At 32.1% G+C, this 25,184-nt stretch overlaps 1 protein-coding gene across 1 annotated transcript in view; it reads left to right on the forward strand.

Moving 5' to 3' along the window:
- The window catches only part of Slk (STE20 like kinase), a 59,868-nt gene that overhangs the window by 20,250 nt on the left and 14,434 nt on the right, over positions 1–25,184 (forward strand). Inside the window, exons 2-12 of the mRNA XM_026401118.2 lie at positions 4,662–4,826; positions 6,662–6,710; positions 7,214–7,363; positions 9,981–10,053; positions 10,233–10,427; positions 11,477–11,558; positions 13,284–13,412; positions 13,720–15,108; positions 17,270–17,400; positions 17,516–17,639; positions 19,183–19,362. Of these exons, the coding sequence (XP_026256903.2) occupies positions 4,662–4,826; positions 6,662–6,710; positions 7,214–7,363; positions 9,981–10,053; positions 10,233–10,427; positions 11,477–11,558; positions 13,284–13,412; positions 13,720–15,108; positions 17,270–17,400; positions 17,516–17,639; positions 19,183–19,362 (2,667 nt within the window). The remainder of the gene's footprint in view (positions 1–4,661; positions 4,827–6,661; positions 6,711–7,213; positions 7,364–9,980; positions 10,054–10,232; positions 10,428–11,476; positions 11,559–13,283; positions 13,413–13,719; positions 15,109–17,269; positions 17,401–17,515; positions 17,640–19,182; positions 19,363–25,184) is intronic.

Below are 25,184 nucleotides of genomic sequence, written 5' to 3' on the forward strand. Positions count from 1 at the left end.
ACATTTCTGAAACTGGGAAAGTCTGAAATGTCTTTTTGTTTTGTTTTTGTTTGACACTATCTTGTCCTTGTTCTTGGCCAGGTGGTCATGATACAGCAATCATTCCTGTGTATTATGAACTTACATGTATTCTGGTATCATTCTGTTGCAAACTCTTAATATTTCAATCAGTAAACTATTTGAGGATCTTTTGAAGAGTCAGTGTGAGTCTTGGTTCTTCTCCAGAAATCTTCATTTAGTGCCTGTGGTAAGATCAAGAACGTACCAGCATTATAACCTATAAAACAAGATTCATTGGCTTCCAAGAAAACCTTGGAGACACTGGTGGGATGCTCTTCAGAAAGCCACATCACCACAGCTTTTAATGGCCAGAGGACAGTTTTGTGTGGGAAAACACAGACATTATATAACTAAAAAAATAGTTATTGGAAGAGTCAAACTTGAATAGGAAGAATAATTTAGCTTTTTATATAATAGTTATGTGATAACAGCTTGTTTTTAAATATGTCCAAAAGAACCAGTTCAAAAAGCATAATAGAAATTCTAAAGGATAGGACTGGGATTGTGGCTCATCAGTAGAACGCAGGACCCGGGTTCGATTCTCAGTCTCAGCACCATATAAAAATAAAGACATTGTGTTGTGTCCATCTACAAAAAATATATTCCCTCTCTCTCTCTCAAAAAAAGAAAAAAGAAAAATTCTAAATGATGAATTGTCATAGTTAATTACCAAGTACTTTTTTCCTTAGTGGACTAAGAAATAATAGCTAATTTAAAAAGGCATTCCAGATTTGATGATGTAGTGGATTAGAATGTTCTTATTAGAGTGGTAAGGAAATTGTTTTTAATATCTGAAGGATATTCTCTGAACCCCAAACAGTAGTATTCTCTTTACCTCTATTTTTTTCCCCGCAAAGAAGTGAAATTTAGCAATAATCTACTTAGGCAATGTCAATGTGCAAGCCTGATACCTGCTTCATTTATTCTTTATTATCTCCAAGATTAGATAATAGATCTCAGAAATTTCTTATATGCTTATTTTTTAGTACTTTATTTCTTCTGCATTCTGTGAAAAGAATGCAAGTCCATTAAAAAATTAAAATAGAATGAGAAATACAGAAATTTATAAGTGTAGAAACCCCACCATCCTTACCCAGGTATTTCCTATGTAGCCATCAATATGTGAAAATTCATGTGTAATTTTTAGGGAAATTGCAAACCTTTCATGCTTGTTTTCTCTCAGTCATTGATGTGTTGTGGCTACTATTCCATCTTAAGAAATATTAATTGATTAGTCAATTGATTAAAGACTGTAATTTTCCATTGTAGAACTATACTACATGATTTAAGGAAATTCCTGTTAATGGACATTTAGGCTGATTCAATTTTTCTAGCATTATTGCTTCGATCATATTTTTATGCAGGCATATTTTTATTTTATGAAATTATATCTTTATGATAAGTTCTTAAAAGTGTGATTTGGATATTTATGTATTGAAACATTTGTTATTTACTTTTTTTAAAAAATATTTTTTAGTTGTTGATGGATCTTTATTTTTTTTATTTATGTGTATGTGGTGCTGAGAATCGAACCCGGTGCTCATGTATGTTAGGCAAGCGCTCTCCCACTGAGTTGCAACCCCAGCCCCTGTTATTAACTTTTTTAAAAAAATTTTTATTTTATTTTTTAAAAATTTTTTATTAGTTGCTCAAAACATTACAATGATCTTGACATATCATACATTTGATTCAAATGCTGTTATTAACTTTAATATTTTTTTAAATTAATATTTAAAAAATATTAAAGTTTAATTTTTTTTTCTTTTTTTTAGGTAATAATGCAGTTTTGTTGAAGTGATGATAACATATAATACTGAAATGTCTTTTAAAACAACCTGATTAGTATTTTAAAATCTGATTTCTAAAAAAATAATCTCGGCTCTATCACATATTTGAAACTTTCCATTTGGTGAGAAGTTATTCACCCAAAGAAAGAAAATAGAAAAGTTAAATTAATTAGAGCAAGGAAAAATGACCAAATTGATGGAAATGCAGAAAGACTGGAAAGGGTGTAGGGGAGGCAAAAACTTGACCTTTGCCCTTTGGACCTGAGAATTAAATTGGCATAGATTAGCAGAAGAAAAGCATAAAATTTAATAAAAGCTTCATGTGGCAAAGGAAAGGCAAAACCTACATGCTTTTTGTATTAGGTTGAATAAAGAAAGAGATTGTTGTAGAAAAGTTGGTAAATTGTGTGGAGAGACTAAATGAAAATAAGAATTGTTTTAATAAGGTCTATTTGTACAGAATGTTCTGTTATGACTCTCTTTGAAGCATTTTTTTTTTTTTTTGGTACACAGAGGGTACCTTTCTATCTTTTTTTTTTTTTATGTTTTTTCAGGAAGAGAATGGGGAAATTTTGTAAGAATCTTCTTCTTGCATTTGTTTTTTCAAGTGCTTTTACCTCAAAGTAATCCTTATATCAAAGTGGGTGTGTACCCTTTAAGGATGATGATAAAGGTTAAAAAAAAGGGGGGGTGCACTTTGGAAGCAGACTTGAATATAAAAACTCTTTGCCTCTTATTAGCTACATGACCTGGGGAAACCTTTTTACCTGCCCAAGTTTATATATATCCTCCTTTGAAGTAGGTATAATAAAGTATCATGGTGGTATTGTTAAAATTAATTAGTAGTTATAATTACAGCTAATATTTTTGAATTCTTACTATATGTGCCAAACATTGTATTGAATACACACACACACACACACACACACACACACACACATACACACACACATACACACACGTTTTTTTAAAGTTGCCCCAAGCAACATGCTAATAAGTGGCAAAACCATAATTTGAATCCTTAGCACTCTGACCCACTCGGTGGGATGATTTAAAGCACTAACTCTTCTGCATATAAAGCACTTAGCAGTATGCATAGCAAGTTGTAGTTACTATTTATCTTTTTAAAATAGTATGTCAAGTGAATGAGAAGACAAGCCACAGGTGGGGGAAAACTTTTTCAAAGCACATATCAGATAAAGGAATGTTATCCAAAATATGCAAAGACCTCAACAATAAATTGGGGCTGGGGATATGGCTCAGTGGTAAAGTGCTTGCCTGGTATGCATAAGACCCTGGGTTCAAATCCCCAGGCGCCCAATACAAAAAACCAATAAATTGGCCAGGTGTTGCATGTCTGTGATTCCAACGACTTGGAGGCTACGGCAGGAGTATCATAAGTTTGAGGCTAGCTGGGCAACTTAGTGAGATCCTGTCTCAAAATAAAATTTTAAAAAGTAAGGGGAATGGGGCTGGGGATGTGGCTCAAGCGGTAGCGCGCTCGCCTGGCATGCGTGCGACCCAGGTTTGATCCTTAGCACCACATACAAACAAAGATGTTGTGTCCGCTGAAAACTAGAAAATAGATGTTGAAAATTCTCTCTCTCTCTCTCTGTCTCTCTCTCTCTCTCAAAAAAAAAAAAAAAGTACGGGGGATGAAGCTCAGTGGTAGAGCAATTGCCTAGTATGTACCATGTCCTCGGTTCAGTCCCCAACACTGAAAACCAGAACAGAACGAAAGAACGAAAGAAAGAAAGACAACAACAAAAACCCCACCAAAACCTCAACAATTAGAAAATGAGCAGATACCTCACCAAAATTTGGACAGATACCTCACCAAAGATATGAACTTGGCTAATAAAGAAAAGGTGCTCCATATCTCATATCATTAGGGAATTGGAAGTTGAAACAATAGGATACTACTACACACCTATTTGGTGAAAATCCACACTGATAATACTAAATGATGCTGATGATTTGAAGCAACAGTAATTCATATTTATTGCTGCAAAATGACACATCCACATTGGAAGATAGTTTGGCAGATTCTTACAAAACTAAACAAACCATAGGATCCAACACTTGCATTCTTTGGTATTTATCCAAATGAGGTAAAAACTTATGTCCACATAGTAATCTACACATGCATTTTTATAGCAACTTTATTCATATTTGCCAAAACTTGGTAACAATCAGTATATACTTTATCAGATGAATGGATAAATAAACTGGCACAGCTGAACTGGAATATAATTGAGTACTTAAAAAAAAACACCACAAAAACGATTTATCAAGCTGTGAAAAGACCTGCAGGAACTTTACATATTCCTAAGGGAGAGAAGCTAATATGAAAGGTCTACAGATTGTAAGATCCTAACTATGACATTCTAGAAAAGGCAAAACTAAGGAGGCAATAAAAAAAATCAGGGGTTGCCAGAATTGGTGAGAAGAGAGAAGGGAATAGCCAGAAGATTTTTAGGGCACACTAAACTTTTGTGTTATATTATAATGGTGGATACATGCCATTTGTTTATTTGTTGAAAGTAATAGATAATGAGCAGCCCCAAGAGTGAACCCTAATGTAAACTATGGCTTGAGTGATAATGATGTGTTAATGTTGGTTTATCATTGTAGCAAATTTATCACCCTGGTGCAGACTTGGTAGTGGGGAAGGTTTTGTGTGTGAGGGAGGAAGTAGGGGGTGTAAAGGAATTCTGTTTTCTGCTAAGTTTGCTGTGAACCTGAAACTACTCTAAAATAAATTTTTAAAAGTATACATTTGAAGTGTGACACTTCTGGTACTTTCATTTTTAGGCACAGAATAAAGAGACCAATGTTTTAGCAGCTGCAAAGGTGATTGACACTAAATCTGAAGAAGAACTTGAAGATTATATGGTTGAGATTGATATATTAGCATCTTGTGATCACCCAAACATAGTCAAGCTTCTAGATGCTTTCTATTATGAAAACAATCTTTGGGTAAGTATTTCATACTGATCTATGGAATGGCTTAAATGAGATAATTGTCCTAAAGAGAGAGTGAAAACCTATTTTATGTATTACCTCTTCTATTTTTTTACTTATACTTGAATGAGAATTGATCTGTGGATGAGCGAGTCATTAATAACACAATTACCCACAGCTTCAACAGTTGTTCAGATTTAAGTTTCCAGTTATACCAGTTTCATCCTAATTGTTTGACATTGGATCCAGGTAGAAAAACTTGGTTAAGAATATTGAATTTCCCAAAGTATGAAATTAGATGTCCTTATTGTAGTTTAAGTATTTATTTTAAATTTGTTAAATTTTCTGTTTTCCTAGAAGTTGCTTATAAATTTTTATCCTAAAAATTTTTGTAAATCATGTATAAAGTATAAAATGCTTATTGTAAATGTTAAATATCTTAATATATTACCAGGCTCAATTTCAGTGCATTATATAGTGACTAAGGTTGTAGATATAAATTTCGTTCACTTTTAAGAAAATAGGCACAGATACAAAAGTAAAATGTTAATATTCATTATGATAACTAGTCAGTTACTTGTTCTGTTCTAGTGTAGTTTAATCAAGAGAGATTTTAAAATGGAGTTTTAGCTTTTTTCCTTGAAGAAAGAAGCAAAGTGTTAGGGGAGAAGAGTAAGCAACATAAAGAATTATTGACTGGAAATCTAAATTTTTTAAAAAATACTTTATTAGAGGTAGATGGACACACAATATCTTTGTTCATTAATTTATTTTTTATGTGGTGCTGAGGATTGAACCAGTGCCTCACACATACTAGGCAAGCATTCTACAACTGAGCTGCAGCCCCAGCACCCTCAAATGGCTTTTTACACACACATACACACACACACACACACACACACACACACACACACACTTATTTATTTATTTGGAACTGTAAATTGAACCCAGGAGTGCGTAAACACTGAGCTACATCCTAGCCCTTGCCCCTCTCCTTTTTTTTTTTTTTTAATTTTGAGATAGAGTCTCACTAAGTTACTTAGTGCCTCACTAAGTTGCTAAGGCTGGCTTTGAACTTGTGATCCAGGGGCTGGGGTTATGGCTCAGTAGTAGAGCACTTGCGTAGCACATGAACTTGTGACCCTTCTGTCTCAGCCTTGAGTCTCTGAGTTTACAGGCATGTGCCACCACTTCTTGCAGAAAGCTTATACTTTTGATCCTAGTCTTATCAGTTTGAAGCTTGTATAAATCACTTAACCTTTGTAAATCTGTTTACTCATCTAGAGGATGAATAATGATATACCTTCTAAATTATTTTTTACAGAATATAATGACATTGAAAATAATTATAATTGGCAAACACCTGAAAAAATTAAGTATTGTAGAGAGAGAAAAAAGCAGGGGCTTTTGCTTTGCATATATATATATATATATATATACACACACACACACACACACACATTCTATCTATGTATATACATATATATATTTAAAGAATGAAGATAATTGATTACATAATTCCACAATAGTTATCTTAAAATGGGAGTAATAAAATCTTTCCGTGATGAAAAAAGAACATTTAATAGAATAAAAACTCTGTACCTGGTAATTTTAGAGAATTTTAACAACAACTCACTTCCTTTCATAATGTGATTTCTTTGTGCTTTTTAAAATGTGTATTACTTAAGAATTATAACTCTTTTGACAAAGAAAATCTTCATGTTTACCATAATATTGTTTATATAACCCAGATTGTTCAGTGTCTATTTCTTTATCTTTTTTGCTAAATTGAAGAAGAAATTCTGAAACTCAATGTAGTTTTAGACACGTGCTTTTTTATTTGCATGCAGATCCTCATTGAATTTTGTGCAGGTGGAGCAGTAGATGCTGTGATGCTTGGTAAATACCTTTTTATTCTTTATGTTTACCTCTTAAATTACACTTAAGAGTAAAGGATTTCAACCATTTATATATATGTATGTGTAATATAATTATTGAGTGAAGTTCAGTGAATTAAAAAATCAATTTAATCAATTTTAAAAAATTTTTGTTTTAGTGTAGTTGAACACAATACCTTTACTGTATTTTTATGTGGTGCTGAGTATACAACCCAGCACCTTGCACGTGCTAGGCGAGTGCTTTACCACTGAGCCACAACCCTGGCCCCTAATTGTGTTTTCACATTCTTGGATAATTATAGTTCTAAAATGAAATGTTGTATAATATATCTGGAAAGTTATTTTGTAGATATTTAGTTCTTGTAAAATAAATTTACTCTATATGATCTTTGACAAGTTCACAATGATGGTATATACCAAAAGGGATATAGCTCACTGCTATGTTTTCATTGTATAAAAATGCAGATTTTTAAAATTAAAAAAATTTGTTTTTACTTTCTGTAGAACTTGAGAGACCATTAACTGAGTCCCAAATACAAGTAGTTTGCAAGCAGACTTTAGAGGCATTGAACTACTTACATGATAATAAAATCATCCATAGAGATCTAAAAGCTGGCAACATTCTTTTTACCTTAGATGGAGATATTAAATTGGGTAAGTTATTCATTTAAATAAAACATTTGTATTTGTGTTCTGAGATTTACACTGTGTGTGTGTTTCTTAATATTATTTTATTACTCAAATAGGTGACATATGAAGAATTACTCCTTACTAGTTTTTTTAAATAGTTCCTTAGATAAATATGCATTAGCTTCCAGATTCCTATAGATTTTTAATATAACACTTTAAAAAAAAAGTAAGAAAGGTTAGTTTAAAAAATTTTTTTAAATTTATTTTTTAGTTGTAGATGGACACAAAACTTTTATTTATTTTTATGTGGTGCAGAGAATTGAACCCAGGGCCTCACACATGCTGGGCAAGTTCTCTACCACTGAGTTACAACCCCAGCCCATAAGTATAGTTTTATTTATTTTCAAAAGGACAAACTTTTAAAAGATAGGTTTTTTCCCTTCAATTTTTGTGAATAGGTATAATACATGTTAATATTTTACATTTAGAATAAATATAGTATAGTACCACTAACTCAATTTTATCTTTATTTCCAAAACTTAAATCTAGCAGGTTTCTTTTTTTCATGTTTAGTTTTATACTCTATGTTATTAATATAGTACCCTAGATAAACTAACAAAGTAACATTAGGTTTGAAAAGGATACCTAAAGTAAGTGTAAGTACTAGTATTTTAATTTTGTTTTCTTACACTGAAGGAATAAGTAATGAACTTTGTAAGAATTAGATGTAGATTTTAGATTGGAGATTATTTCATCCATTATTCAAATGGAAGATAGAACCCATATAAGATATGAAATTGTAAAAAAATATAGTGATGGAGTCTTAATTTGCACATTTTGGAAGCATATTAAAAGGACAAAATACATGCAACTATTATAAATATTTTTTTAACTATTTTGTCATGACATCTACACATATGCAGTATTATTTTTTCTTTTTTAATGTGACATAAACACAGATATAGAAAACCACACAAAAAGCCATATAGCGTAGTTACTTTGTAGCTTTTTAGGCAAAAGTTTTCTGAAATCATCATCTAGGTAAAAAAAATTACACTTTGTTAGACATCCCAGAGGTTCTTCTACTTGTCTATCTCAGTCACTGTCCCTCCTCTCTGCACGCTTCATCCTGATTTTTACAGCAGTGACTTCCTTGCATTTCTTAATGGTTCAGTCACCCATTATTCATCTCTATAAAAATTTAAACTTGCCCATATATAAATTTTTCTTTTTAAGTCTCCTTTAATTTGCAGAATCCCCTATATCTCTTTCTTTTAAAAAATTATATATATTTCTTAGTTGTAGGTGAACACAATACCTTTATTTATTTATATGTGGTGCTGAGGATCAAACCCAGGGCCTCACACTTGCTAGGCGAGTGCTCTACTGCTGAGGCACAGCCCCAGCCCCCTATATCTCTTTCTTAACATGATAGTGTGCATTCTTACGGAGGCAATAATGTCTCTATCCAGAGAACAATAATTAGTATGTTTGGGGCAAAGAATATTAGATATTATAGTGGTTTGTGATTCCCTCAAAGATCCAGAATACAAGAACATACATACAGTGTATGTGTGGTATTAAATTTTTATGTGGGCTGGGAAGATTAGGAAAACTTGTCTTAAAAGGGTCCTTCAGTGAAATAGTAATGAAAGCAAGGTGGAAAACATTGCCCAAAGGACCTGGGCTGTTTGACCTATATCATTTCCCTCCAATTGCTTTTTGCTGATTGCATTATAATGATGATTTCAATAATTTCCTTTTTATATTTCCTTCAAATTGGTAACTGAATCCAAAATCTTGATGAGTCTCAAGTCTGATCCTTTGGTAAAACAAACAGGTGGTTTTGCATTATTTCATCAAGAGACATGCAGTGTTTCCCTTTGTTCTTTTCTGATGTTAGCAGCTATTGGTGTTTAGATGCTTCATACCTAGATTTCTTCTTTTATTTGGGTGGCAAAATGAATTGTCAATCTTTTTTAATAAGATGATACTCCTCTTTAACTATTTGACTATTTAGAGCTATAGTTCATATTAAAAGATAGGAAAATGCTTTCTTTTTATTTATTTAGTTTTCAAAACAATGAATTGGTTCTTTAGTGGTTATCTGAGATGAAGAGATGGAGTTGACAACTGATAAAGCTACAATGTGGCTATTTTTATAATTTAAATTAAAACACAAAGTTTCCAATTTCTTTTCTGATACAGTTTTACAAGGATGTCTGCAAATCATAATGCTGTCATAAAGATTCCTTTGGTAGAATTTCTGTTTTTTTACACCATAGGAAAAAAATGTTGATTTAGTTGCATCCTGTAGCACTAGTTGATGTTTGCTTTGAAGTGGATGAACTCTTCTATTTGGAAGTTACTATTTTTTTTTTCAATTTTGAAGAATTTAACATCTGAAGATGTTAAGATGGTGGTATTAGTGTGTTGAGGATGTAAACTTTGGCAGTGCTTTTGAAAAGTGGTACTATATAGTCAAGATTAGAATGGTAGAGAAATTATTTGTATTTTATTTACCCTTTAATAAGAGTGTCCTTATTCACTCTTGTAATATTCCCCTTCTCTGCCCCATTGAGTACAATTAACTGTGCTTAAAAGCTATCATTAATGCTAATGTATGCTTATTTATTTTAAGCGGATTTTGGAGTATCAGCTAAAAACACAAGGACAATTCAAAGAAGGGATTCTTTTATTGGCACTCCATATTGGTAGGTATTTTTATGAATTTACAGTATTAGTCATGTCAATAGTTATAATTCAATAATAATAACAAATAATAATTATTATATTGTCTGTATGGTTTGAAATGACAGTTCTTTTTTTTTTTTTAAATAACAGTTCTTAAATTAAATATCCTAACAACTTTTCAAATTCTCTGTCTTCATAGGATGGCTCCTGAAGTAGTCATGTGTGAGACGTCGAAGGACAGACCCTATGACTATAAAGCTGATGTTTGGTCCCTGGGTATCACTTTAATAGAAATGGCTGAGATAGAACCACCTCATCATGAGTTAAATCCAATGCGAGTGCTGCTAAAAATAGCAAAATCTGAACCTCCTACATTAGCACAGCCATCACGATGGTAAATTATTCTAAAGAAAGATTTTCAGGAAGCAAAACTTAACATTTTATTTTTTCTAATTTTCCAAGGGCATTTAAGTTTGGTTATGTGGTACAAAAACTACATGAATCAGAAAATTGATTTTGGTTATATTTTCAAGACTTAATGACCATACAAAAAAAAAATTATATCAGCCAGGCATGGTGGCACATGCCTGTAATCTCAGTGTCTCCAAAGGCTGAGGCAGGAAGATCACAAGTTCAAAGCCAGCCCTAGCTACTTAGCAAGACCATGAGCAACTTAGTGAGAACCTGTCTGAAAATAAAAAATAAAAATGGGTTGAGAATGTGGCTCAGCTGTTGAGTGCCCTTGGTTCAATCCTTATACCAAAAAGAAAAAAAAAAAAAGGAAAAAATATGTATGTTACTTTCTTACACCACACAGAGAAAAAACCTGAGTGAGTTCTGCATGAAAAAAGTATTTTCTGTGGTGTAAGAAAGTAATGTATATATGTGGTTGATATATACTTTTGAAATTTAGTATAATAGGATAATCTTTGTGATTTTTTGGCATACTTGTAAATTTATAGCTGTATCTCAGTGATCAACTATGTACCTTCTTAATATATGTCTAATATATATTTATAGAAGAATAAGTTTTATAACATCTTATACTCATTAACTGGTTTTCTTTTTTTTTTTTTTTAATTTTTATGTGGTTCTGAGGATCGAACCCAGTGCCTCACGCATGCCAGGCAAGCATGCTACTAATTGAGCCATATCCCCAGCCCCAGTTTTCTTTAAAAAAAAAATTTTTTTTTTAGTTATAGATAGTCCTTTATTTTATTTATTTATTTATATGTGGTGCTGAGAATCGAACCTAGTGCCTCACACATGCCTGGCAAGTGCACTAGCACTGAGCCACAGCCTCAGCCCAACTAGGTTTCTTAATGGTGAATGAATAAGATTACATACATAATTAAACTTAAGCATGGTTTATTAAGGAATTTTGTTTGATTTTAATAACAAGAAAGTAAAATAGAATGTCATTGTTAAAATTTTATTTTGAAGGTCTTCAAATTTTAAGGACTTTCTAAAGAAATGCTTAGAAAAGAATGTGGATGCCAGGTGGACTACGTCTCAATTACTGCAGGTAAAATAGGGATAGTGTGATAATAGCAAATTGTATTGTTTTAACATCTCTTAAAAATAATGCAATTTCAAATTCACTTATTGTGGTTATTTTTTTTCCCACTTGAGTTTCTCTGTGGAAAGATGAAATACATGGTATAGTAGTCAACATTTGCTTTTTACTAACATGTGCTGCCATTACTAAGAGAAATTAAGCCATTTTTTCTTATAAGCCATTTCTCTTGTGGGTTTTTTTTTTTTTTTTTTTTTTGTGTGTGTGTGTGTGTGTGTGTGGTTCTGGGGATTGAACCCAGCACATTGTGCATGCAAGGCAAGCACTCTACCAACTGAGTTCTATCTCCAGCCCTTTCTTGTGTTTTTTTGATTTAGTTTAATTACATTCTTTTCTTTTTGTTAGTTATTTCCATTATATTTCTCTAATTACTAGAAAGCAAGCTCTTATGGACAGGGACCACGAACTAATTAATTTTTAATTTTTTTTTATTATTGTGTTCAGTAGTAAATATTGTTGGCTTTTAAAAAATGATGTTAAAGTGATCAGATAGTTTAATTTTGGTTAGTGGGATCTGCTTGTAATATTTGAAATAAAAGCTTGTCAAATAATTAATATTATAGATAAATAAACAGAATGACAAATCTGTTAGAATGATTTGTGTAACTCCTACATTGTACTAGTCCTGACCTATTTATTTGAGGGTTGGGAGGAAAGCAGAAAAAAATTGCCTTGCTGTGTGCAACAAGCATATCCCTAGTATACACTTTCTAATATTATTTTACTACTTTGAAAGTTTTAGTCTGTGACAGACACTATTAAGTGTTGAGTATACAGAGATGAATGTTTTCTTTTAAGAATATTAAAACCATCTCAGAAACAAAATAGGTGATTATAGATACTTTAGATAGAACTGTAAAGCTTTTTGTAATTTCATTGTTGAAGTTTTTTTGAACCCTGGACCTTGTGCATGCTAGGCAAGTGCTTGTTGTTGTGCTACATCTCCAGTCCTTTTTATTTTGAGACAGGGTCTCGATAAATTGTTCAGGCTGGCCTTGACCTTGTGATTCTCTTGTCCCAGCCTTCTGAAGCTGGGATCACAGGCATGTGCCACCACACCCAGCTTTATTGAGGATTTAATAGCTATTACTTTTTTAAGAAGTGACTTTGTACTGACTTGAAACTAGCTTTACATTTTAATTTAAAACTTTTAATGATAAATTTTTAAATATACAGAAACGAATATGTTTCTAGGACCCATATATAACAGATCTTTTCATTTTTGATAAAAATTACTTCAAATCTTTTTTTTGGTACCAGGAATTGAACCCAGGGGGACTTAACCATTGAGCCATATCCCCAGCCCCTTTTATTTTTTATTTTGAGACAGTGTCTTGCTACATTGCTGAGGCTAACTTTGAACTTAGGATCCTACTGCCTCAGCCTCCTTAGCTGCTAGGATTATAGGAGAGTGCCTGGCCTACTTCAATTTGTTTAAAAAAAAAACCCAAAAAATCCAGTTGTGGATTTTTTGACCAAAAGCTCTCTCTCTCTCTTTTTTTTTTTTGTTGTTAACCTCCTCCCCTCTTTACTAAATGTAATATTCTGCAAAGTTGTTTATGTTTTTCCTACTCATATTTTTACCCTGTTAGTATGTGTGCTTTATGTTTGAAACTTCCTTTACAGGCAGATATTTCAGTTGTTACTGAATATGCTCTTTTTAATGCTCAACAGCATCCCTTTGTTACTGTTGATTCCAATAAACCAATCCGAGAATTGATAGCAGAAGCAAAGGCTGAAGTAACAGAGGAAGTTGAAGATGGCAAAGAGGAAGATGATGATGAGGAAACAGAAAATTCTCTGGTCAGTATTTAGAAAGGAAATTTTATTTAGTTTTTAGAGTTGTGCTTTGAGGTGGGGGATTGTACCTACATCTAAGGAATAAAACTGATGGCTGGGAGTATAAAATCTTTAATTTTAAAAGTGAAGTTAATAATGATTGCTTCTTATTACTTATTTTTCTCATATTTATTGTTGAAGAACTGTTAATTCCTTAAATTATAACTTCAATAACTTCTATTGAATATAGATATTAAACCATTGTAAACATTGTTTTGATCACCATCTTGAATCCTGTTTTAACATTAAAAATGTATAAAATCTTTTTTAGCCAATACCTGCAAGTAAGCGTGCCTCCTCTGACCTTAGTATTGCCAGTTCAGAAGAAGATAAACTTTCACAAAATGCTTGTATTTTGGAGTCCGTCTCAGAAAAAACAGAACGCAATTCTTCTGGGGATAATTTTAGCAGCAAAGTTCTTAATGAAAAACTCACCACTGCTGAAGCTGAAAAGGCTGTAGAGGGTATTAATGAAGATACAAATGATGCTCATTTAGAAGCTGTGTCTGAATACCATGATAGACCAACAGTAATCCAGGACAGTGAGAGAGAGAAGAGACTCAAGTTGGAAAATCTGCCTGACACAGAAGATCAGGAAGCTGTGGGCATTAATTCAGTCAATGAAGGAGAAGAGAATAATGTAACAGTAACTTTAGAAACAAATAACAAACATAATTTGAAACAGGAGGGAGAAAAGGATCAGGATAAACAACAGACACTTGAAAATAAATTTATAAAATCTGAAGAAATGAAAGATTCTACTATTCAGACAGTTGATTTAGTTTCTCAAGAGACTGGAGAAAAAGAGACAGATATTCAGGTAGTTGACAATGAAGTTGGGCTTACAAAGGAGGACACCCCAGAGAAATTGGAAAAAGATGACAGAACTCAAAATGATATGATCAATGATAGTAGCAAGGTGATAGATAGTAGCAAAGTGACAAATGAGGCAACAAATGTTGCTGAGAAGGCAGTTGAAAACAATATTGAGGTTGTTCAGACTAATGATGGGAAAGAAGTGGTTGAAGTAGCCCAGAAAATAATAGATAAGCCCATGGAAGGTCCTGAGGTTTGTGGTACTAAGGATGTTCCTCCTACTAAAGAAATAGTTGAGACTAAAGATGTAGATGAAAGATCTGTAGAAGTTAAAAGTGAAGAACAACTAGTCAACAGTTCAGAGAACATATTGGAGACCAATGAAGAACCAAGGACAAATGAAGTTGAGGAAGTTAGTGAGTTAAGTGGCACTGAAGAAATAGAGGTCAGAAGTGCAGTGATTGATACTGAACAAAAGGCTGTAGGAAGTGAAACTCAGGATGCTCAGGAAGCCACTGCTCAGATAGAGACAGAGAAGAAAGAAATTCCACGTGAAGTGCCAATTAAAATAGAACCTCAAGTTCCTGCAACTTCACAGCCCAGTGAACCTCAGCCTGTTTCAATACCCAGTATTAATATCAACTCTGAAGATGCAGAAAATAAAGGAGAAATAGGTGCTTTATCAAAAACTGAAACCATACTGCTACCAGAATCTGAGAATCAGAAGGAAAATGATACTGATTCAGGCACTGGTTCCGCTGCTGATAATAGCAGCATTGACTTGAATTTATCCATCTCTAGCTTCCTAAGTAAAACTAAAGACAGTGGGTCAATATCTTTACAAGTAAGTACATGTGGGTCCTTGGTTGGGTTTTTTTGTTTGTTTGTTTGTTTTTGTTTTTGTCATTTTGGCAATTTTAGAGTTCATTGATGTCTTGAAAATAAAGCAGCATTAAATCAGAGTAATAATACTAATCTTCTGAGTTCTTTCTTGGTCATTAAGGCAATCAATTAAAAAGAACCAAGAAGAGAGATTTTGATTATATTCTTTCAGTCTTTTGGTAGGACCTATTTATTTTTGTACACCTAATGTAGATAATTACAGTATATAGTCGCTTAGTTTGATTTACAGTCTTTTATTGCACATATCTAGGTGCGATTTGAGGAATGATGACTAATATATGAAAGAACTGAGAAATTGAAAGAATGATCTATTTTTAAGCACATTTAGGAGGTAAACAATCCTCCACTTACCATTGGCTTATACAGGTGATAGCCTTGTGGGAAAACAAACAAAACCAAAAACTAAAACCTAGAACATTTGGAGCTTTTAGAGCATAATTCTCAAGTCTTTGGTGTGCTTAGGAATTGTGAGGGGAGCTATGTAGAAATCTGGGAAGGGTCCTGATAATCAGTATCTGTAACAAAGGATCCTGTGGGGTTCCAATAGGGTGAGCTATGAATTACACTTCGGAAAAATACCTCTTAGAGATTTTGGGTTGATAAATAAGAGGAGATTGACAAGCATAAGCAACGTAGGAAAACTGACCATAGGGACAGACCTCCACAGAACAACTGATCGTCCTACTTTTCCACTCCAAAGTGTTACTTGGCCTGGATTTTCTTCTTTTTCTTTTCTCTTCAGTTTGCTTTGTTTTGCCAACTGTAATTCCACCAATCCAAAATTCATTCACTGACCTAGTAGCCTCTTTTAAAAATACAAATTCTTCTATGAGAATTATGGAGATAGTAATTGTGGATACTTTAGGAGAAACTGAAGAAATGTGAAAGTTGGAGATTAAGGGAGGCAGATTTTTTGGAGCATGCCAGTGTTCAATTTTAGAGGGAGTCTGGCGAGGCTACTGTAGTCCAGTAGTAGCCTCCCAGGGCTAGGGAGAGGAGCATGAAGATTGTGGGTCCTGGAGGATGAAAGAGTAAGAGAATTTTTAGAAAGGTGATCAAAAGGTGCCAGAGGCAAACCGTAAAATTCTAATGCATTTTGAGTTTAGTGTTGTTACTTTTGCTCTCTCTGCTATAACCTCCTTCTCCATATTGAAACCAAGTATGCTCTTTATACATTTGGGTTTATCAAAATGTGTTTGTAGGAGTTTTAGATTTCTGTTATTTCTGTATACATTTAAAAGATTTTGGGTACCCGTTGAGCAATTAACAGATTTTTAAAAAGGTCTTGATAAAGAGTTTTTAGGTAGTAGCTGGTAGGTCGGTCAGGTGCTTTGGGGTATAGTAGAGGCACTGTCTTTCTAGTAATTATAAAATCACACATCCAACCCTGGCCCTAGTGGAGGAGTGCTGTTGGCATTATTGCTGTTGGTTAAATAGATTTTGATTCCCTGTCCTGACAGCATTTAAAACTTACCAGAGAACCTTTTCAAAAAACATTGCCAGCTGCCCTCAGATTTATAGATTTAGATATTTTAAGGGATAAGTCCCAGGAATTCATTTTGAAGTGTTTTGTCAGTAAAAAGGCAGAGGTATCTGAGAAATCACAAAAATGAAAAGATGAAGAAAAAGTGGTTGATATGTAAGTTATACTAATTATCCATTTATGTAAAGCATTCACTTGTTCCTAATTATGTAGTGTTAGAGAAGTTATGTATGTATGTAACCAAAATGCCCAATTTTACTTTTTAAAAAAATTGAATTTATCCATAAAGGAAGTGGAGTTCGGAGGTCAAAGTTTAAGGGTTAGATGCTAGTCTCCCTGCTTTATATTCTTATTTCACATGTATAGTTGTCAGGGCTGTGCATCTGTTTTTATTTTTAACTTTTTTTTAATATTTATTTTTTAGTTTTAGGTGGACACAATATCTTTATTTTTTTTTTATATGGTGTTGAGGATCGAACCCAGCATCCTGTGCATGCCAGGCGAGTGTGCCACCGCTTGAGCCACATCCCCAGCCCTATTTTTATTTTTGAAGAAAAAAATGTTTCATTTCTTCAGTATTCCTTACATAAAACCTAACTAAAGTAAAAATCTCACTCAGGAAACAAGAAGACAAAAGAAAACATTGAAGAAAACACGCAAATTTATTGTTGATGGTGTAGAAGTGAGTGTAACAACATCGAAGATAGTTACAGACAGTGACTCCAAAACTGAGGAATTGAGGTTTCTCAGGTGGGTAGACAACATATTCTTTTTCATTTAAAAGTTGGGTCTTAAAAATCTTATTTCATAGGTGTAATTTTTTTCTGTCTTCCTCTCTGTTGTTAATTATTACTTTTTGTCACAGACGTCAGGAACTTCGAGAGTTAAGATTTCTTCAGAAAGAAGAGCAAAGAGCCCAACAACAGCTCAATAGCAAGCTACAGCAACAACGAGAACAAATATTCCGGCGCTTTGAGCAAGAAATGATGGTAAAGTCTTAGATTTTTGTACCATTTTATTAATGAAATTTAATGCTTTTAATAAAATCCACCAGCAGGTTTCAGAATTTGTTCTCTGATTATTAGATGTTCTTGGTCTTGTATGTATTTCTGGCCTTTATTGCTTTGGTGTTCTGGATGCCTTGTTTTAAAAAAAATTGTTTTTTTTTTTGAAAGAATCCCAATCTGTCTTTTTACTGATTTATCGTGTGATGATTTTTTCCCAGATAAAATCTGTCATGAAAACTCAGAATCATGAAACCAATAGATGGTTTATGAAGTTCTTAAATGTATCTACTGCCAGATAATTTTTCAGTGTTTCAATTCAACCTTTCAGTGTAGAATCCAAAATTTTAACCCTTCTAGAGCAGTTTCTTCAAAGCTGGCAGAGTGTTAGAACCTGTGGGGACCCTTTTCAAACTTCACTTGTTTCACTGGCTCCCCCAGTTAAGCTTCAATTTCCTTATTATTGCAACTAAAGAAAACATTGCTGAATAGTCAAGGGTAATTGTTTTTTATTTGTATCCAGAATTGGAAAGGGAATTATTATTTTTTTTTAATATTTATTTTTTTTAGTTGTAGTTGAACACAATATCTTTTTTTTATTTTTTTTAAAATGTGGTGCTGAGGATGGAACCCAGGGCCTCACATGTGCTAGGCAAGTGCTCTACCGCTGAGCTACAGTCCCAACCCCAGAAAAGGAATTATTAATGTGATACAAAATTTTGATAACTTTATATTGAATGTATGGCTTAAGGTAGGTTAGAAAAAATCATTCGAAATAGTATTCAAGTTTTAAATATAGTCCTTTTTCTGTCTTGTAATTTTAAGTGGTAAGGATTGTTTAGTGTGAAGTGTGGCATTGTTGATTACTTGTATTAGATTGTAATACAAATTCCTGAGAAAATAACGAGGTTTTTTTTCCTCATTGAATACTGGTTATATTCTCTTTTCCAAAATGTTTTGTTTTCAAGTTTCTTTGAAAAAGAAAATGTCCTTTACAAATATTTTAACCATACCTATAATTCAAAATTGCATTATTACTCAAATATTACATGAGTCTTTTGTTGAAAGAGTAGATATATAATTCAAATTTTGTTTCAATAGAATAGAATGTTAAGAGTCATAATGAAGAAAAGTAAATCTACAAATGACAAATGATGTTATTAAAATGACTTCAAATGAACCCTTTGATTAACAAAAAAAATTATTGAATGAATACTGATATTATTCTAATTTACTTGAGTAATTCAAAGCAACTGGGTATTCTTCTGGATTCTCTAAAAATTTTAAAAACTGTGCTACCTGTATAGTAGAAGTAAAAATATTTAACATGTTATAAATGTTATTCATTTTTTTGAAAAAATTTGTAAACTGTTTTAGTTCATTTGATTTGTTCATCATGGCAAAAGTTATATCATATTACTAAATTTAAATACTAGTTATGTGCTGTTAGTAAACATATTCACTGTACTTACTAATGAGTTAATATGGGTGATGGAATTAAATGATCTTACAGTACATTGTTTTACAGGGTAAAAAGCGACAATATGACCAGGAAATTGAGAATCTAGAAAAGCAGCAGAAACAGACTATTGAACGACTAGAACAAGAACACACAAATCGCCTACGAGATGAAGCCAAACGCATTAAAGGAGAACAAGAAAAAGAGCTATCCAAATTTCAGAATATGCTGAAGAACCGAAAGAAGGAGGTAAGTGTAACTACTGTTTTTCATTTTTAAATCTATTTTTAAAGTGTAAATTTAATGCTGTCTAAGGAATTAGGAGTAATAAATGAGAGTCAAATAGTGCTGTCTTTCTTTAGGCCTGTCTTTGCAACAGTGATGCGGGATGGTAGCAGTAAAGTTAGATGTAATCCCTATTTTACTGCCAAGACAACTAGAGTTAAAGAGGTTTTAGTGGCCTAATCAGGTTCACAGACTGACACTAAATGTCTAGCTAAACCTTGAACTGAGTGTTTAAATAAAATCTAGTCCTTGTTCTAATCTACCATTCCTCTTTTATTAATGCAACACTTAAGACTTTACTTATATAGGAATTTTTTTCCAAGAAAACTTATTTTGTTGTTATTTTCCCTGAAACAACTATAATTCATTTTATTACTTATTATTTGCATGTCATCTTTAATTCATACTTTTAGCAGTTTTTCTTGATTAGCTTTATTGATTTTCTTAGACATTGTCCCAAACAACCGAATAACTTGAAATTTAAAAAATAATATCTAAGTTTATCAAATTGCAACGTAGTTTGAAAAATCAAAACTGCAAAATATATGTAAAGTCATTTGACTAGAATGAGTTTTTCCATCTTTCCTGAAATCTTTCCATATTGTTGTAGAATTTATTTGTAGTATTATTTCTTATACAAGAGTGTCATCAATTTGTAAGAAGGATTTCTATATATTGTTGTGTCTGTCTGTCCTCAAATTAAAACCACAAGACCTTTGTGTCCTAAGTAATTTTCAGAGATAATTTTATGATTAATTCTGCATCTTCAGTATGAGGAGGCATTAACCTTTTCATGATTTAAAAGACCCCAGGGAAATAATTATAATGAATTCTATTAGGACCAGGAAAAAAAAAAAGATCTCAATATAACTAGTGAATGCTTTTTCTCTTTTTTTATACTTCTTAAATACTCAGATTTATCAACTTTAAATATTTAAATTATGAAGAAATTCAAACAATGCTTCTAAATCTTAAGGATGTGCTTAAAAATGGGATAGAATTGAAGATTAATAAATATAGTGTGTGTATGATTTCTTTAGGTAAAGATGAATAAAATGGTTTGTAGATGAAGCTACCATTCCTAAAAATTAATTTTATTACTGTTTATTATATAGAACTGCTGTATATTCCATGATGAGGGTATTTGCAATTTTTCTTGAAACCATGGGTAGTTTGATTAAGAGGCTATTCTTTGTATCAGATTAAAAATATTTTATGGGTAAATATATAACTTAATCCTAAATAAATAAGCCTTTAGTTATTGTTTTGAGGTAGAACTTTAGCTGGTGAACATATTTGAGATCATGATTGCATATTTTAAATAACTATATTATGTATTTTTCCCTTATTGCTAAACTTCTTGCATTTGGGGCAACTCTTCCTTTTATTGGTGATTTGGTTTCATGAGGGATTACTGATGGGAAATTTTAAGTGCACTATTACATCAAAATCAGTCTCTTTCTTGGACCGTCAATGGCATGTGGTGATTTGGAATCTGGTTTCTTTGGTGCTTCTACTTATAAATTTATGATTGCTTTTCATGTTAGATTACAGATCTATATTGGTAGATGGAATTCATATCTAGGATTTTGAAATGTTTTAAAGAAGGAACTCAAAAATATATTTCATTTTATAACATTTTTTTATTAATAAATAGACTAATTACTATTAGTATAGTAATTATTATAGTATTACTATACTATTAATATATTAATAAATATATTTGATATTATTAATATGCTTTATTAATATATGATAAACTATAATAAATCATAGTTTATTAAACTTATTTTAGAGTACTCATGTTACTTATTTTAAAGTTGAAAAGCTTAATAAATTGTCAGCAAAGGAGAATGTTGTTCTATTTCCACAAAGTCATCAGTTACGTTCATTTAATCTCACCACATATAAAATGGTGTATTTTATGGAAAAAACATTATCCATTTATTTCTCCTTTGTATACTGTAAGATTTGCTTTTTCTTTTCTTTTTTTCAGTCTCATGTGGATTTCATTTAGAGTTATTTCTTTGGTATTATGAAGCCAGTTATAAAAGTTTACACTTTTATAAATGGCATTAACTTTTCTTATGTCCAGTATTTCAAACAATGTCAGTAGAAAATATTTGCAATTTTATGATCTTTCAAGGTCAGTTGAGCTTATCACCTTTACTTCAGCATTAGTGTTCTGAGTAATTCTTCACTGATTGTCTTTGGGTCTTTTTAAGAGAGAAAATGATATATAGGGATAATTAAACAACTAATTAACCTTTGTATGGTACAGTGTACCTTTCTGCACTGAGATCAAGCATGTTCTGTCCTTTTATTCTTTTTCACCAAACTAACACTTATGCTAATGCATGTTGAAAGAAACTTTCTAACAACTTGAATATTTGACCTATAGCTTGACTGCTCACATAAATGCTTGCTGTGGAGAAAGCATTATATCTCCACCTCCTGCATGCTTATACACTGTAGGTTATAAATGAAGTGGAGAAAGCACCCAAAGAGCTGAGAAAAGAGCTCATGAAACGCAGGAAAGAGGAGCTTGCACAAAGCCAGCATGCTCAGGTAACAGCAGCAGCTTAATGCTACTAAAAACAGAAAGCAGCATTTTCTCAGTTCAGTAAACCGTGGTTGAAAGGGAAGACTTCAACTGTAATCATTAAGTCGCACTTCTCCGCATCCAGATTCCCAGTTTCTTTTCATAGTGCTAAGTTCACACTATTGGTGACATTTAAATTGCTGATATGATCAAGTGGAATGTTTAGAAAGTTGACTTAAGATGAAAGAAACAAATATATGCAAAATCCACTGTTATCCAAATTTTAATTATGGCGGAATCTTAAATTTTATGTAGTAATGCCTATGTTTGATAGCAGACTTTTAGAACAGAAAAATAGAGGGTGAGTATATAAGCATTGTGCTTAGGAAAAGATTGCCATTATTTATGGAAATAAAAGGCCATTATTTCTGTAAAGCTCAAAGTTAGAAGAAAAATGGAAATTGGTAATGTTAAATGGTAGATCAAACATTTATTACTTCTAAGCTTGACCACATAAACAATTTTAAATTCAGATTTTAAATATTAAGTATATTGTTTATCTCTCTGATTCAAAATCAAGAAATTAAATAGATAATTTTTATCTATATGGAGTTAAATAAACTTGATTCTAGGTTATGATAAGGCTTTATCTTAACATGTGGACATTATTTACAAAACTAGATATATTAGTTTTAGGTTTTTTTTTTTTCTATTTTGTAATATGGGGATTGAACCCATGCAAAGTAAGCATTTCACTTTTGAGCCACATCTCCAGCCCAGTAAATTAGTATTTTTAACAGAATTTTCCACTGCATGTAGCTTTACAAAATTCTTATACTAAGAATCTTAAAATTCATATTAAGCCTGAAGGGAAAGAGAAATAAATTCAATTTTAAGTTTGCATATGTCAGTTAAACAAAGAAGAGATATGGATTCATATTAATTATTGCTTTGACTTATCCATTTAATATGGCTTTATGTGATTCAAAAAGTGACTCACAAATTTTTAGATTTTATAGACCCCATAAAAAAAAAACCAGAATGAACAAAAACTAGTGGAGGCAGTGACATGGATTTCCATTAACGTTTTTTGTGCCAAGTAAAGATATTTTAAATTTGCCATTTACTTGTTGCTATCATTTCAGAGGAGAGAATATTATAATGTTAAGAAAAATAAGGAAAATAAAATCTTAGAATTAAGATTTTAGTACCGCTAACTTACTTGAGTAGAATTAGTTTGCCCTTTTTTTTTTGCTTGCTATGAGGCAGTGAAAGATTTTATCTTGGCATGGTGTAAGGATTACTAGTTTAAGGTAATGCTTAGCCATTTACTATGTGCCAAGCACTGTTCTAAATTTTAAATATTTGAATTCAATCTCAGAATAAACATTACTCCCATTTTAGAGGTAAGGTAACCAAACATAGAAAGGTTGAGTGACTCTCAGAATCACACATCTGATTACTGGTTGAGCCAATATTTTCATCCAGAAAAGGGGGGACTTATATGCATATTTCATATATTGAATCTCCATACAATATACCATATTACCTCTGATTTAAGCTACTCACTCTGTGCTTCATCTAAACTCTTATCTACTTGGTCCAGTGGTTATTAGCCATTTCTTGTGAATAAAGTAAAGATGAATTCCTTGATGGCCACATACCCACTTTTGCTTAATTTGAATTTCAAACCTTATAATAACTAACAATATAGCTTGCCTTATAACATAATGTAGACTATTTAAATTCTAAGTTCATTTAAATTCTAAAAGGTAATATATTAAACTGTAGAGTTGAAACTGAGAATTTAGTGTAGAATGAATTAGGTGATTCTTTGCTTTAATAAGTCTTCTTGGTGATTTTTCATTGAATTTTGTGGGCTTCTTATATTTTCCAACTAAAGCTGAAAATAATAGTAAATTCTTTCTAAAACTTAATGAAGTGTTTAAAATCTAACAGGTTTCAAAAGTATTTATTCCTTTGACAAAGTTTCTAAAACTTGATAACTCTACAGTCTATTTTAAACTTTTTTTTTTTAGAATTAATAAATATTAGCTATATTCTTATGGAGCTAGAACATATTTAATCGCCTAGTCCAGTGGTTTTCAGTCTGTTCTCCCAAGAGCTCTTCAAAAGTCAAGGAATGTTGGGTCTGTGGGTCCCTGATTCTACCTCAACTAAAGTAGCACCACTTTTTAAATCTGTTTTTAAATAGATTTTTTTGGATGAGTTTTTGAAAAGGGAATATGGTTTAAAAAAACAATGGCAACACACTAGAGTCTGGAAACCACTGGTCTAGTTCAAAAACTTTATTCAAGGCATGAGAAAGAGGCCCCTCTGTCAATTGAGTTGATCTAGGCTCCGAGATATTAACATTTGTGTAATTACTCATTCTGTTTATGAAAGTCATTCAGATGTATTCTCATCTGGGAGGTGCATTGTATTCTGATCCACAGGGTGTTGCTCAGGTCATGATTCAGTCTTTTCAGTTGTCCTCTTGTGCAGTCTTCAACGCCCAAATGCAGGACGCGTGCTTGTGGGAGGATGCCTTCTCCTGTTTTATCCACTCTTTCTTTGACTCACATGTGCCTTTTCATTGTTGACTTCATTTGCTAAAGTCTAGAAGACTGATAGATGACAATGTCAGTATTGACAATAATAGCCTGACATGAACTTTATTCTTCAGAGAGTTTTCACATCTGATTATCACTGCCACCATCCTAAAATGGGATGGAATATATCTATTATACAGATGAAGAAATTGAGTCACAGAAGACTAAATGATGGGCCTAAAGTCACATAAGAAATTAATGGAAGAGCTGGAACTAGAACACTTCTAATACAGTGTTCTTTTTTTCTATCTATTCCACCACAAATTTTAATTTGAAATATTCATCTTTTTAAAGAAGTAAAATATCTTTGCAATAGTATTTTATAAGCATTGCACATGTGAGAAATTGAATGCTGTGATCAGATTTTTATCTTTGTGTGAAGTGACCTTTTGATTGCATATGTTTATGGAGATGTTTTAATTATGGATATGGTCAGAAAAGCCATAGTAAAAGTAGTGATTTTAGATTTAACTCTAGTTTTCATTTGTTCAAATTCTTAATAATGAATAGTGAGTTGCTATTCTTTATAGTTGTAAATTAAGTCTGGAATTCTAGGCTGTATTCTTTCTCACAGTTTCCATAGGGAAGACTAGTTCATTTAAAATTTTAATTTTTGTTTGTGGTTTGATATA

Source organism: Urocitellus parryii, chromosome 5 (genome assembly GCF_045843805.1).
Source record: "Urocitellus parryii isolate mUroPar1 chromosome 5, mUroPar1.hap1, whole genome shotgun sequence".
In the NCBI taxonomy this organism is placed as follows: Eukaryota; Metazoa; Chordata; class Mammalia; order Rodentia; family Sciuridae; genus Urocitellus; species Urocitellus parryii.